Source organism: Anomaloglossus baeobatrachus, chromosome 1 (genome assembly GCF_048569485.1).
Source record: "Anomaloglossus baeobatrachus isolate aAnoBae1 chromosome 1, aAnoBae1.hap1, whole genome shotgun sequence".
NCBI classification, from domain to species: Eukaryota; Metazoa; Chordata; class Amphibia; order Anura; family Aromobatidae; genus Anomaloglossus; species Anomaloglossus baeobatrachus.
The window spans coordinates 571,708,155-571,724,176 of record NC_134353.1 but is presented as its reverse complement, the minus strand read 5'-3'; the positions used below and the strand labels follow the sequence as shown (position 1 = coordinate 571,724,176).

Sequence of the window (16,022 nt, the reverse complement as noted above, 5' to 3'; positions counted from 1 at the left end):
TCATACACAGCGATGTGTGGTGCTGCAGGAACGACAAACAACATCGTACCGGCAGCAGCAGCGATATTATGAAAAGGAGCGTCGTGTCACCGATCGATTTTTGATGTTTTTGCGATCGGTAATCGTCGCTCCTAGGGTTTACACGCTGCGATGTCGGTAACGGTGCCGGATGTGCGTCACTAACGACGTGACCCCGACGATATATCATTACCGATGTCGCAACGTGTAAAGCCCGCCTTAGTCATAAAGCTGAAAATTGGCTCAGTAACTAATACAGGCGGAACAAATTTCTGTGTGCGCTGCCGAGAATGATCTTTTATGCAGCAGAAATTATCATTTCACCCAACGAACGAGGGTTTTGCTCATCTTTTCAGCAGCCTGTTTAGACAGCACGATTTATCGTGAAACAAGACTTCTTCCAATTGCTTGTTTCATAACTGTGCAGTGTAAATGGATTTTAAGGCCAGCTTGACCTTATTAAATTTTGCTTCTTCCGTTTTCTCAATAAAGCAACTTGCCGACGGTGTGCGTTTATTGAGTTTTACCTCAGTGTACACATTGCGCATTTGTTGAGGTTTTATTACCTCAGTGCACACATTGCGTATTTATTGAGATTTTTTACCTGTGTACACATTGCGCATTTGTTGAGGTTTTATTACCTCAGTGCACACATTGCGTATTTAGTGAGGTTTTTTTTACCTCAGTGCACACATTGCGTATTTAGTGAGGTTTTTTTTACCTCAGTGCACACATTGCGCATTTGTTGAAGTTTTTTTTTTTTTTACCTCAGTGCACACATTGCGCATTTGTTGAAGTTTTTTTTTTTTACCTCAGTGCACACATTGCGCATTTGTTGAGGGTTGTTTTTACCTCAGTGCACACATTGCACATTTAGTATGTTTTTTACCTCAGTGCACACATTGCGCATTTTGCGAGTTTTTTACCTCAGTATTTATAAGCTAAAACCAGGAGTGGAACAGTATAATAGAAACACGGGCACACTTCTGTATTTGTTACCCACTCCTGGTGACGTACAAATTCTGAGGTAAAAACGTCACCAAGTAATGTGTACGTGGCCTTATTAATGTGTGTGGACTCTTTCCACATAATAGTAGCGAAGTACTGGCCAGCTCAGTATCTGCACCATGATGGACATGCGGTGCACGACGTACTGGGCACTTCCAGTCACCGACATTGTACAACTGGCGGCTGTGGTACAATTCGCCTCAGGTTATCCTCGTGTGACAGCCTGTGACAGGATTCGTCAGGCCTCCTGGTGCAATAAGCTTTCCCTGCAGCGCTCTCGTACTACAAGGCGAGGATATGCTGCCAGTAGCCGGGGGACGCGGACATGCACCGGGAATGGGGCGGGGAGGACTCGCTGCCTCTGCTGCCTGTGTGTGCGCTGCCTGTGTGCTGAGGGCCGGCCCCGGCCTCGCTTTCATTACGCGAGATTTCAGCTTGGCGCCGTGACCCCCATGTGAGAGCAGCAGCTCCTAGTAAACACTCCCAGAGCCGCTCAGACATGGCTGCCCGCCGCCTCCAGCAGCAGCAGCAATAATAATAACAGCAGCGGCGAGCAGTGATAATAGGCTGGTGCTAGTAGTGCTCCTCTCTGCAGTAGCAGCGCCTGCTCTGTCGGTGCAGTCTGCGCTGCCTTCTTTGTTGTGTCTCTGCCTGTCATTGCCAACTCTAATGCATTAACCAGTGACATTACTACGAAGACAAGGGACACAGGGACCATCCAGAGAGGTGATTTATTTCTATTTCATCCAACAGCTTGGTGAGAGTACAAAAGATGTGGATCCAGGTGAGGACCATTGACGGAACAGAGACCCGCACCATCGATGACCTCTCCAGGCTCACCAAGATCGAGGGTTTACGGTTAAAGATCCAAGAGAGTTTTAACGTCACCCCAGACCGTCAACGGCTCTTCTACCGGGGCAAACAGGTAAACAATGGCAGGCGGTGGCACATGACACCATGCACCCACATCACTACGTGCGCTCATTGCATCACACGGGGGTCCTGCAAAAAGGTTCCGAAAGTGTATTCTGATGGCAAAGAATACTCTAACTTTCTAAAACATCGCATTAATTTTGTTCACGCACCAACATTGTGGGCGACCGGGTCTAAGGATGGAGGGCACGTTGACGTGAAGGCGAAGCACGTCCATGGATGTTTATGAAACGATCACCCGTCGCTTGATCCCCACACTATAGTTCTAAGTCTCATCCATGGATTGAAACACGTTATAATCCAAAGTGTGAGCTGGAATAAGCCCTATTTACCTAGGCCGGAGAACCCTTTCACCATGCATTCCTTCACCATACCGTAGGCAGACATTAACCCCTGCAGCCGCCACGTTTACCACTTCTGATGACGTTACCGATGTTATTTCAGAGACAATGCATTTTCCCTAGCTTACATATCTGGCTAGGATGTGATCGCAGCATTTTGGGGTGTTAATAATAAAATATAATATTGCTCATCTACTGTATTGTTTTCCTAAGTATAGAAAACACATGATTACATCCTATGTGGTGGATTTTATTTGGCATCCATCAGCTCTTTTGCTGAATTCTTAAGCTACTGAGCTTTGTTACTAATGCTTAACGTCCTTTCCGTGACATCTTTTTCTTTACTTCTCTTTTGTATGTCTATTCTCTTGGCTTCTAAATTGATTCAGATTGATTCAATAACAAGAATGAACCACCATCGATGAATGCTAGACGTCTACTGTTCTACTTCCTTTCTGGAAAGGCCTAGAAGACGTAACTTGGCATGCAGACACACAAGTACTTTCCTAGCGGAGAGCTAGAGGCCTATAAAGCATTCACTTTGTATCTTTGATTTGTAGTTTCGTCGGCTAAGCGTACAAAGGTAGTCACCATGGAAAATAAGAATTCATGTTCATTTAAACTTAGTCTTATTAACACAGACTAATTAGCTGGGTAAAATACTCCAGCCGCAGTGTACGCATGTGATCGGTGTTTGAGGCTGCCCACTCATGCCACAGTCAATTACAAAGCCATGGAAGCGAAGGGTGCTACGGAAAAGTGATTAAAACCTTGAAATAGCGGTTTTATGTTACTCTTCTCAAAACATTACTATTATTGCTCTGTTGTTTGCTCCTAGTGAACATTTCTGCACATGATGACTAAAGTATCCGTTTGTTTTCATGCATTGTTTCTGTATATGTTAGTCTAAAAAAAAAAGATAGCAAAAACAAAGAAAGCTCATAGATCTTTTCTACTGTGATTGCTTTTGATGGTGCGGGCCTTCGATAAACACGGTGCTGCTAACTACCGTTATTCTTGTGTGGAAACCTTCAGTTTTAAGATTAACCCTTCTGGATTTATATTTTGGTGGCTAAAACATAATGCAGTTCTCTGCCCACAAGCTTCAAAAAGCCACTACGCTGTGGCTGCCTCCGCCATGTGACTGGCTTTTCTGAACAATGCGTGCTGGAAATGTCAGCAAGGCCCTATGCGTAATGCCAGTGTGCGGATGCCATATTTAACTACTAAGGATCCAGTTTACTATTCTACTAGTGGATTCACTATAACATTCGATAGAAATTCTACTTGATGTCCTGATTAATTCATTAAAACAAAGCAACCAACTTCTTTTGGCTCACAGTGCTAGTAATTCCTGCTAAATTATAATTTTGTGTGTCAGTGATGATTAATGTCAATGGTTGATATCGTTAGTTAACCACAACAGAATGTCTTTGTAATAGTGGCAAAGGATCTAATTTTAATTTGTTAATTTAATCTTAGTGGGAAATAATCTTGAGTTTTTTTAACGTATTAGATGTGGATTTGTTTGTTTTGCTCTGTTCATAAATAGCGATCACGGTCTATCAATGGTAATTGTACAGGGCACAATGCCTATTATATTTATCTTATCTCTCCAGTCAGTATGGTGTTTTTGTATTTTTTTTAATTTTCCGGTGTGTCCAATTAATGAGAAGCATCTGGCATAGTATGGTTTCCTGCCTCCTCCAATTTCAGTGTGTTATGGTTCTGTAATCACAATACTGCTCTGTATTGGGTTACCTTAACTTTTTTCTGATACAAGTAGAACAGTAGTTGGCTTTTTATAAGCTTTCAGGTTTGTTAGTAATAAAGGGTTTTGTGGGAAACCAAGCTGTAAATGGAAAATGGCTTATATATGGTTATATAAGATGCTTATTGACTGTTTTTTTTTCAGCTAGCACCTATTCACACTTGTTGGATGTGCGGATCAGTTTTTTTGAAATATTTGTAATGAGTCTCTGACTGAGCACGCTGCCCTGTAACCAGGCTGTGTTCATAACCTTTATAGCAGGAGTCCTAGCTGGCCAAACATGGAGGTTAGTCCAAATAGTGACATTTCAAGTTACATTTTTTTAGTCTTGCTGCCCAGACACGGATGTTTTTAACCTAGATAGTGGCATTTAAGTTAAGTTAGGTACCTGGATTATTGAGATTACCTTGCCTTTGGTCAGCGGGCTTACATGCATTGGCCAATACATAAACTAAAAATCTCATATATCTATGATCAGTCCTTATCACTGTGACCAAGAAGGCAGCTTTTCAATTGATATGTAAATCAGTTCGGAGATCTGAATCCTTTGTCACTCCAGCTCTATTCCTCACCCATTGCCGTCCCACCAGCTTGACTTGACAGCTTCTATGCTTTGTGACTTTAGGCAAAGGATCCATCAGTCAAGCAGGAGCAGATGACACTGGACAGGGAATAGAGCTGGAGTGACAGAGGCATCAGATTTACAGCCTCATTTGCATATCAATTAAGAAACTGATTTCTTAGTAATGGAGTAACGGACTGGCCATGTAAAGGTATTACTCGATTTATCTTTGAAAGAGCTACATGAGCACATAAATAGAACAACATCTCTTTTAAATACTCAAATGATGTGTTTGAAACATGCTTACAACTTAAAAGCTCAAATGGGTAATTTATTACCTTCTTTTGAAATGTATATGCTATATGAATAAATATGGGATATACAAGTCCTAATGAAAGCTTGTTCCAAAATCGGGATTTCTTGGTGCTCAAGCAGAACATAGATACAGTTTGATATGTAGTCATGCGCTTATTTTTCTTTGCTATATTTACCCAATTGCTAAACTATAGGTCTCTCTTTCACCCATTTGTAGAATTTTTGTTGTTCCAACATGGCTATTGTGTGTTTGTTACTATTTGATATATATTGTACATAATTTATGGCTAATAATTTTGAGAGTACACTTTCATTCTACTTTTAGTAGGCTAAGGCTATTTTCCCAAGATCAGTATCTGTTAAGTTTTTGACGCCACAGAATTTCTGCATCTTCTCCGTACCTTAGTCTACGTGCGTTTTATTTTTTTCATTGCGTTTTTGTGCGCATTTTTGATGTTGTGTTTTTTTGTCTGCTTGCTGAGTCATACTTCAAATAAAGTTGTTGTTATTTTAAAACTTCCTGATATTGACATTGTTGGGTGCAGATTACATGTTTTGATGCGTAAATGCACCAAAAGCGCATGTGTGTTTTGTACCTGTAAAATTTCCACATCTAATGTAAGTCTATGGGGAAATTCTGAACAGAAAACTCGATGTACCCACGAGAGAAATTGACATATTGTGGATTAGAAAAACTCACTGAAGAAGCACAGTGGACGAGAAATTTCTATTAATCTCCTTCACTTTGCTTGTTCTGAAAAACGCTGTGTTTTCGATGCAGCGAAAATACAGTGTCAGAAGCGCAAGTAAAACTCATCGTAGGCACGTACCTTTATTCTTTACGTACCTGGTACTTTTTATAGTGTTTTAGTGGGTTAATGATACAAATTTGATACGTCGTGGCCAAAAGTGTTGCCACTTTTGAAATTGTTACAGAAAATGAAGGATTTCTCCCAGAAAATTATTACAGTTACGCATGTTTTGTTACACACTTGTTTTATTTTTTTTGTGAATATTGGAACAACACAAAATAAATGCAGAAAAAAAGGCGAATTGGACATAATTTCACACACAACCCCAAAAATGGACCGGACAGAATTGTTGGCACCTTTTTCCAAAATTGTGTGTAAACAACTGTAATTTAAGCATATGATGCTTGTTCAAACTCACCTGTGGCAAGTAACAGGTGTAGGCAATATGAAAATCACATCTAAAACCAAATAAAGTGTAGAATTTGACTCAATCTTTGCATTGTGTGTCATTGTGTGCCACACTAAGCATGGAGAACAGAAAGCGGAGAGAACTCTCTGAGGAGTTGAGAACTAGAATTGTTGAAAAATATCAACAATCTCAAGGTTACAAGTCCATATCCAGAGATCTTGATGTTCCTTTGTCCACTGTGCACAACATAATCAAGAAGTTGACAACACATTGCACTGTGGCTGATCTCCTTGGATGTGGACATAAGTGAAAATTTGATGAAAAGTTGCAACGCAGAATAGTCTGTATGGTGGATAAGCAGCTCCAATTAAGTTCCAAGGAGAGTCAAGCAGTTCTGCAGGCTCAGGGTGCATCAGTGTCAGCGCAAATTATCTGTCGACATTTGAATGAAGTTAAACTCTATGGCAGGAGACCTAAGAGTACCCCACTGCAGACACAGACATAAAAAAGCTAGACTGCAGTTTGCCAAAATGTACGTGAGTAAGCCAAGATCCTGGGAAAGCGTCTTGTGGACAGATGGGACCACGATAGAGTTTTTTGGTAAAGCACATCATTCTACTGTTTATCGAAAATGGAATGAGGCCTACAAACAAAGAAACACAGTACCTACAGTCAAATATGGTGGAGGTTCAAAGATGTTTTGGGGTTGTTGTGTTGCCTTTGGCCCTGAATGTCTTGAATGTGTGCAAGGCATCATGAAATCTGAAAACTACCAAAGGTTTTTGCGTTGCAGTGTCAGTGTCAGAAAGCTGAGTTTGTGTCCTAGGTAATGGATCTTCCAGCAGAACAATGACCCAAAACATACTTCAAGAAGTCCCTAGAAATAGATGGAATCAAAACAATGCAGCGTTCTGAAGTGGCAGCAATGTGTTCAGATCTAAATCCCATTGAACACTTGTGTTGAGATCTTAATATTGCTCTTAGGAGAAGGTGCCTTCAAATATGAGAGACCTGGAGCAGTTTGTAAAAGATGAGCGGTTCAATATTACAGTTGAGAGATGCAAGAAACCTTATTCCAAAGGGTGTGTAATCAAACATTAAGCTGAGGGCTCCAACAATTTTGTCTGGACCATTTTTGAAGTTTGGTGTGAAGTTATGTCCAACTTTCCTTTTTTTTTATCAGTTTATTTTTTGATCCAATACATACAAAGGAAATAAACATGTGTATAACAAAACATGTAATTGCAATACTTTTCTGAGAGAAATACAGCCAACACTTTTGGCTATGACTGTACATTTTACGTGCTCCATTCCCATTTACATTTCTTTGAACATTTCTTACGAAATGTGTGAATTTAGCAGGAGATTTTTACTAGAGGACTAGATGCCGCATGCTTTCTAGTAAATTTCTCTATATTACCATGCCCTTAGGCCCCTTTCACATATCAGTTTTTTCTAATCAGTCACAATCCGTTTTGCGACGCATCCGTTGCAGATTGTGGTAAAACTGATGCGACGGATGACTGTAAAAAAAATGGATTTACGACGGATCCTGCGCACATAGGCTTCCATTCTACCAAACGATGGACGGTGATGGATCAGTCGTCCGTTTTTTCAACGTACACAAAAAAAGTAAACATAAGGAATTGCAGGTTGTCGAGGCACCTTCAGATGCAACTAAGTAGACTGCTGCAGCCTTTACGGCTTTGTTCAGACAGTTTTTTGCTAGGTGGAAAAATACAGTGTAGTTGTTAATGCGAAATTTCTGGTAGAATTGCATGCATTTTTTAATGCAGGTTTCAGTATTGAGGTGGATTTTATTCAATTATTTGTTTGCGGTTTTTATTACATTTTATTCTTGCATGTGTTTTTTTTTTTAATTATTTTTAATGTGTAATTTTGCATGGAATCCACATCAAGAAGAGACATGTTGCCGATATCCTCTCTAAAGGGGGCTTTACACGCTGCGACATCGCTAATGCAGAGTCGTTGGGGTCACGGAATTTGTGACGCACATCCGGCCGCATTAGCGATGTTGCTGCGTGTGACACCGATGAGCGATTTTGCATCGTTGCAAAAACGTGCAAAATCGCTCATCGGTGACATAGGGGTCCATTCTCAATTATCGTTACTGCAGCAGTAACGATGTAGTTCGTCGTTCCTGCGGCAGCACACATCGCTATGTGTGACGCCGCAGGAACGAGGAACCTCTCCTTACCTGCCTCCCGGCCGCTATAAGGAAGGAAGGAGGTGGGCGGGATGTTCCGGCCGCTCATCTCCGCCCCTCCGCTGCTATTGGGCGGCCGCTCAGTGACGTCGCTGTGACGCCGCACGGACCGCCCCCTTAGAAAGGAGGCGGTTCGCCGGTCACAGCGACATCGCCGGGCAGGTAAGTATGTGTGACGCGTCTGCGCGATGTTGTGCGGCACGGGCAGCGATTTGCCTGTGTCGCACAACAGATGGGGGCGGGTACCCACGCTAGTGATATCGGGACCGATATCGCAGCGTGTAAAGTAGCCTTAAGCCTTGTCAACTTCTGAGATGGGTGGTTACTGATGTGAGCAATCTTCAATCAAAGGTGGGCAATGGCAATGGTACCATGCACATGTCCTACATCCCATTCTATTAAGAGGACAAGTGCATGATACATGCTGGGCATAGGATAGCGTGCATCAATGTCGTTCCATGTTCTAAGCAAGTAATGTTAGCAGCTACACAATATTGCGGGTACACCTATAACATTGTGGGACAATTAAAAATAATCATTTACCCATCACTTTTTTTTTTCTTTTTTTTGCACTTGGCTAAAGGGTTTTTAGCCACTTCTTTGGGGCCACTTGGCATCCAGCTATTGCTTTGTCGAAGACACAGCCACAAGCAAAAAGCCCAAAGTTTCAGACCTCAGACCATATCTCTTTAATCTGTCAGGCTTATTATTATTATTATTATTATTAATAATAATAATATTAGTAAAAAAATAAATATGTGAAAGAGGTAGATCAATTTATGACTATTTTATTTTTTTATAAAAATTGCCATGTAGCCATAGGTGCTGGTTAGGGTACAGGTCTGCATTGGAACTGCTCAGAGAGAGCTCACATGCTGCACCCCCCCCACATTTTAAATGGAAATGTTTGTTTTCCTTGGCGCTGTGTTTAAAAACAAAATGAAAAAAAAGTGTCGCCAATAGTGATGAGCGGATCCGGAAGGTACCCAAGTACCAGACCCAGACCCGGGATTCCAGATATTGATCTGGCACTCAGGAAATTAAAAAAAAAAAATAAAGGAAAAATTAATAAAATAAGAATGAAGCAAGCACTTCATACTTACCAAGGCTCCGGCGTGGCTGTACACTGCTCCCGTGGCCACCCATTCACTTTTTGGGACGCTCATCATTGCTCAGCCATATGCACTAATTTCCCCGCCCATGGCCTCGCACTTTAACAGTGACAGGGGGCTGTGGGGCATCCTCGCACTCCCTGACCGGCCTGTTACAGTTAGTTTTAAAGAGCTGGCGGGGTGTTAAATAATATAAAAAAAAAAAAAAGCCGTATACCGTTCCTCTTATTTTGATACACAGCCAAGATAAGCGCACTGCTGGAGGCTGCAGCTTGTAGCCGTATGTTTTCAGTGCTGGGTATCATTATATGGGGAACCCTACTCCAAATATTTTATTTATTTTTACTGTACAATACTGATCCGGAGATAGCTCCTGTGATTGGAAGCAACACACAGGCTGTCACACAGGCTGGGAGTGCATCTGATTGCAAGCAATCACAGACGCAGGTGGGCGGGGAAAGCAATGCATATGCAATGAAGGTAAATTATCGGCCCCAGAATTGAATGCGCCGCCTTGAAGCAGTGTACAGCCGACCCGTCGCCTCGGTAAGGCTACTTTCACACATCCGGTTTTTGCTCTGCGGCACAATACGGCGCTCTGCAGAAAAACTGCAACCTTTTTTTTGCCGCCGGTTGCGTTTTTTTTTGCATAGACTTACATTAGTGCCGTATTGTGCCGCATGGGCTTGCGTTCGGTCCGGTTTTTGCCGCATGCGGCAGATTTAGCCGATGCCGCGGCCGGATGGAACGTTGCCTGCAACGTTTTTTGCTCCGGCAAAAAAAAACGCATCGCGCCGCATCCGGCCGCTGCGGCGCATTTTTCAATGCATGCCTATGGACGCCGGATGCGGCGCGATGCGGAAAAAAACGCATCCGGGCGCCACATGCGGTTTCTTCCACTGTGCATGCTCAGTAGCGTGCCGCAACCGGAAAAAAACGGACCGGCCGCATGTAAAAACTTATGCAAAGGATGCAGTGTTTTCGCCGCATCCGTTGCATAGGTTTTACAGCCGGATTGAGCCGCACGGCTCAAATCGGATGTGTGAAAGTAGCCTAAAGAGAGCGTGCTTGCTCCCATCCCCCTATCCTGTCTACCAACATTTTTAATCGCCGGATACTGGTCCACATAGACTTTTATATGGTGAGAGGAATCTGGCCCAGAACTGAATTTTAAGAACAAGATAATATGGACCCACCCGTCCCGGTTAGCTGCAAGTCCGCTTATCATTAGTTGTCATATGGATGACACATGGAGCGGTTAGTCAAGCATAAGAAGGTGGGGATGGGAGGGGAATAGAGCCAGTTGGGCAAATGGTTGGGAAGTGATTTGATACTCTCAAAGCACCTAAGGATCATTTGCGTATGAATTCAAACTGCAACTTTTCTGTTATGGAGCAACAGATTGCATAAGTAAAGATATGAATGATATTGTCTTTTACAGAGCAACATGAACATAAAAACAGTTTAGGAAGCAGTGAGGGGGGGATGTGCTGAAAGATTCTTTTTTAGAATCAAGTATACGGTTGAGGTCCCAGTGACAGCCTTTATTATTTTGTTTATTTTAAACTATTGAGTACTGTTCATAAGAGCCACTGTTGCTACTTGCATATCAGTATCACCTTGCTGATATTCTAGAAGTTTACAGATAAAGTATTATAGACAACATAATATTGCCAGGGCACTAATTATATCCACACAGAAATGTCCTTACAATTGTTCTCACCTTACAGAATTACTAAGAAAATTGTGCCAGGTACATAGTAGTGCCTACAAAGAACTTATCCTAAATTTCAAGGGCATTTGGTTATAGAAAATAAATCATTTTGTCTGGAAGCTTAAAGGGTTTGGATAGTCTACAAAGCCTACTGGCTTGTTAGGGTTAAAGAGGTATTCTCAAGTTTGGAAGTTAGTGCCTAATCATGGGATATTTCATAACTTTCTGATGGTTGGGGGTTGAAAGGCTTGGACCCCACCAATCCCGAGAATCAGTGCTGTGAAGATCCCTGTGTAAATGCAGCGAATGTCAAACTTGGGCCACTGCTGCTCCATTTATTCTTATGGAAGTGCTGAAGACCTGCCAAATACAGCACTTGCTTATCTCGAACGGTCGCATGAATTAATGAATTGAGTGATAGTGCACTTGTTTGGCTACCATTTTCTTCACAGGGGGTTCTACAGAACCGTTTCTCAGATCAATTGGGGTCCCAATGGTCAGACCCTCATCTATCAGGAAGTTATCCTGTAAATCCACCTATCCATAAACTTATAATCTTAAGAATGAAATCACACAGTGACAGCTCGGGTGCCACCAACTGTCACTGACACCTGACTGGCTTGACCAGAGGTGCATGAACCCATTTCTTCAGTCCCCTCTCTCTGATCACTGTGATCGTCAGTTAATCTGACCGATGACAGCATGATCATGCGAACAGGGCACTGAAACATCAGCAGTTCACTGCACCATCACCGCAGGAGCTTAGCTTAGCTGACAACCGAGCGCCTGCTGTAACAGCCAGGGCTGACGCGTATGCCGCCCCTTGATGATTAACCTTCTAGATGCCGTGATCAAGAGCGATTGTGGCATTTAGAAGGTTGTGGGAGGGAAGGGGTTCCCTCTCTCACCTCCTTCCGCACCCCGTGACAAAATTACACGGAGCCAATTCTTGTCATGGCACTTTGAGATCCCACAGAATGACCTCCTGGTGTGTCAGGTATGGTGGCTTGTTAGACCCTGGCTGGGTCTATTAGGCACTCTGTCAGTGTAATCTGATCGGTCTCATGAATTGCAATACATGTCTATGCAATGCATAAGATCAATGATCAGAATAGTAAAATGTAAAATCTTATAGAGAGACAAAGAACAAAACTATTACACCAATAAATATGAATATATATGTAAAAACAAAATTAAACTAATAAAGTACACTTGTTTGGTATCGTTGCGTCTACAACACAATCAATAAAACTGTGATACTAACCATCACTGTGAACACGGTAAAAAAAATTAAATAAACGTGGCAAACTATGCTTTTTTTATAATACCTCCAAAATAAAAGTGGAATAAAGCTAAATCAAAAGACGAATGTAAATGAAAATGTTATAGCTGAAAATGTCATGTCCTGCAAGAAGAAGCCACCACACAGCTCCATCAGGGGAAAAGTAAAAAAAGCTATACCTCTAAGGCCTGCGACACACATCCGTGCCCCCGGCACGTGTTTGTCATTTTTTTACACGTACCGGCGGCACGGAGACACGTTAAGCAATGCTACCCTATTGTAGCAGGCACACACACGTAAAACCACACGGAACGTGTGTCCGTGTGCGTTTGTACGTGTGTGCGTTTTTCAAAGCGCTGACATGTCAGTGTTTTCTCCGGCAGCACGGGTGTCACATGGCCCGCACCCGTACCACACGAGTGTAGTGTGGATGCGGTCCCGTGTGACACGCGCCGGAGAAAACACATGTGTCAGTGAAAAAAACCCAAAACATTAATTCACCTTCTCCAGCCCTCCTGTCTCTGCCGCTGCTGCCTCTTGTTGCCGACCGCCGCTCATTCTCATTTAATATTCACTTCACTGCCTGGCAGCAGCAGCAGCAGGGAGACGGCAGGGCTGGAGACCGAGGATCAGCACCACGGACAGCAGGAAGGACCAGGTGAGTATGTAAATTACCAGTTCTATGTGTGTTAACGCGGATAGCACACGTAGAACACACGTGGCCCGCACGTACCAGAGACACGTACTTACCTGCACGCAACACGCAGGGAAAATACGTGTCTCTCGGCACGTGCGTGATTTTCACGTGAGTGTGGCAGAGGCCTAAGAATGCATAGATGCAAAAACAATACTTTTTTTCTAAAATTATTTTTTTGTAAAAATGGCAAAACTAAAAAAAGATATAATTGTGGTATCACTGTAACTGTATTGACCCGAAGAATAAAAATGTCTTATCGCTTTTACCACACAATGAATGACAAAAATCAACTATTTCTCATTTGCTTGTTTTTGTTCATGGTGCATCCTAGAAATTGAAATAAAAAGAAATAAAAAAATGATGCCTGAAAATGGTACCAATAAAACTGTTAACTCATCCCACAAGAAACAAGCCCTCATATGACTGTTTGCATAAATATAGAAAAATTATAGTTCTCAAAATATGGTGATGCAAAAAACTTTTTTGTTTAAAACCACAAAGAAGCAAAACATGTTTAGTGTGATACTAGTCAAACATAATAAACTGATTTATATCTGATATAGCTGCAATACGCAATGAAGAATAAAGTCGTCTAATCACCTCACAGTGAATGGCGTAAAAAAAAAAAATTCTTAACCTGCTGTTGGTTTGTTCATTCTGCCTCCCAAAGATCGCAGTAAGGATTGGCTCACATCTATCCTGCACTCTATGCTGTGCGCTTACATTGGAGATTCCATGTAAATCTCTGAAATATGTGATTCGGGCAGAACTCTTGATGGAACATTCACTATAATGAGGCAGATGGGGTCACCTTAGACTCATTCTATCCTATGATCCGGCGGGGCCTATCTTTTTAGGCGTGCATAGAAGTGCAGTCAGCAATCTCTTTTGTGTATATCTTAAAAGTCGAGAGTAAAGGTACCGTCACACTAAGCAACATCGCTAGCAACATCAGTGCTGAGGCACAACTTGCTAGCGATGTTGCTGTGTATGACATCCAGGAACAACCTGGCCCCTGCTGTGAGGTCGTTGGTTGTTGCTGAATGTCCTAGACCATTTTTTAGTTGTTGCTCTCGCGCTGTGAAGCACATATCGCTGTGTGTGACAGCGACAGAGCAACAACTAAATGTGCAGGGAGCCGGCTTCTGCGGACGCTGGTAACCATTGTAAATATCGGGTAACCAAGAAGCCCTTTCCTTGGTTACCCGATATTTACCTTCATTACCAGCGTCCGCCGCTCTCCGCTGTCAGTGCCGGCTCCCTGCTCTCTGCACACGTAGCCGGAGTACACATCGGGTAATTAACCCGATGTGTACTGTGGCTAGGAGTGCAGGGAACATAGAAATGGCTGGGGAGTAAGTAGCTGTGCTGCAGATTTCTGGAAAATCCGCGGCTTTTCCGCGAGAAATCCGCTGCAAAATCCGCGCATTTTCCGCAGCGTGGGCACATAGCCTCACTCTGCAACATCCATTGCTGTTTCTGTAAAATACCCATTGAGTCCAAATTACTACACCTGTAGATGAATTCCCAAAGGGATGTAGTTTCCAACTTGGGGTCACTTCAAGGAGGTTTCCGCTTTTCTGGTACTTAGGGGTTTTGTATATGGAGTCTGCAAACTATTCTAGGAAACTCTCTGCTTGGAAAGGTCAAATAGTGCTCCTTCACTCCTAAGTCTTGCCATGTGGCCAAACTGCACTGTACAATCACATATGGGATATTGTCACATTCACAAGAAATTGTTTAATAGATATTCTGTCATTTTGATCTATTTTCCCTTGTGAAGTTGTAAAAAATTATTTTTTCTTCACCACCCAATGGTGTCAATATGTTCACTGCACAGCTAGAAGATTTAATTAAGGCCGGTGTCACACTTGTGATTGCCTCGCGTGTGTCTCGCATGGCATCACCTGGCTTGGACTCACACTCTCCTCACAGGAGCGGGTCAGTTGCATGCATCTCTATGCAGCTGAAATGCTCCTGTCCAGAGAGTGTGAGTCCATGACGGGTGATGCAACGCGAGACTCGCACGAGATACATGCAAGGCACTCGCAAGTGTGACACCGGCCTAAGAGGAGTAGTTTGTAACTTATAGGGGTTCTGCTTTTCTGGCACCTCAGGGACTCTGCCATTCAGGGCTGTGGAGTCGCTAAGCCAAACCTTCGACTCAGACTCCTCAATTTCCCTTGCACCGACTCCGACTCCTACATATACAGTATTGCTTATAGTTAAGTGAAAAATGTATTGTAGTACATGAACATGTGTATGTGAACATCAGACATTTAATAATCTTTATGATACAATAATCAAGATATTTGGATAGAACATAAATTATATTTATTGGATATAACTTTAGAACACAAAAAACTAATAAATTGTAAATATGTAATACACTATGTAATATACAGTAGATTATATATATATCTTGTGTGTATGTGTGTATATATATATATATATATATATATATATATATATATATATATATATATATATATAAAATTACATATTGTATTATATATTTACAATGTATTAGTTTTTTGTGTTCTAAAGTTGTATTCCAATAAATATATTTATGTTCTATCTAAATATCTTGATTATTGTATCATAAAATTATTAAATGTCTGATGTTCACATTGTACTACGGTAATTTTTTCACTTAAATATAAGCATTATACTAAACGTTATTTAGTATGTTTTTGTTGAAAACCGTTTTTTGCCACTTACATAGTTTATTATATAGTGTTATATTTAACACTATGTAATACACTATGTAAGTGGCAAAAAAAACCAGTTTTCAACAAAAACATACTAAATAACATTTGTGCAGTCCGTGAATTTGTTCTAAGAAATAGAATTGCCTCCACCAGATCCTCCTTCGCAGATG

General features: G+C 41.9%; 1 protein-coding gene across 1 annotated transcript in view; it reads left to right on the top strand.

The window, feature by feature from the left end:
* The first annotated feature begins 1,476 nt into the window (after window positions 1-1,476).
* UHRF2 (ubiquitin like with PHD and ring finger domains 2) overlaps window positions 1,477-16,022 on the top strand; it is a 205,725-nt gene continuing 191,179 nt past the window's right edge. The window contains exon 1 of the mRNA XM_075317479.1: window positions 1,477-1,951. Coding sequence (XP_075173594.1) covers window positions 1,799-1,951 — 153 coding nt within the window. The 5' untranslated portion in view covers window positions 1,477-1,798. The remainder of the gene's footprint in view (window positions 1,952-16,022) is intronic.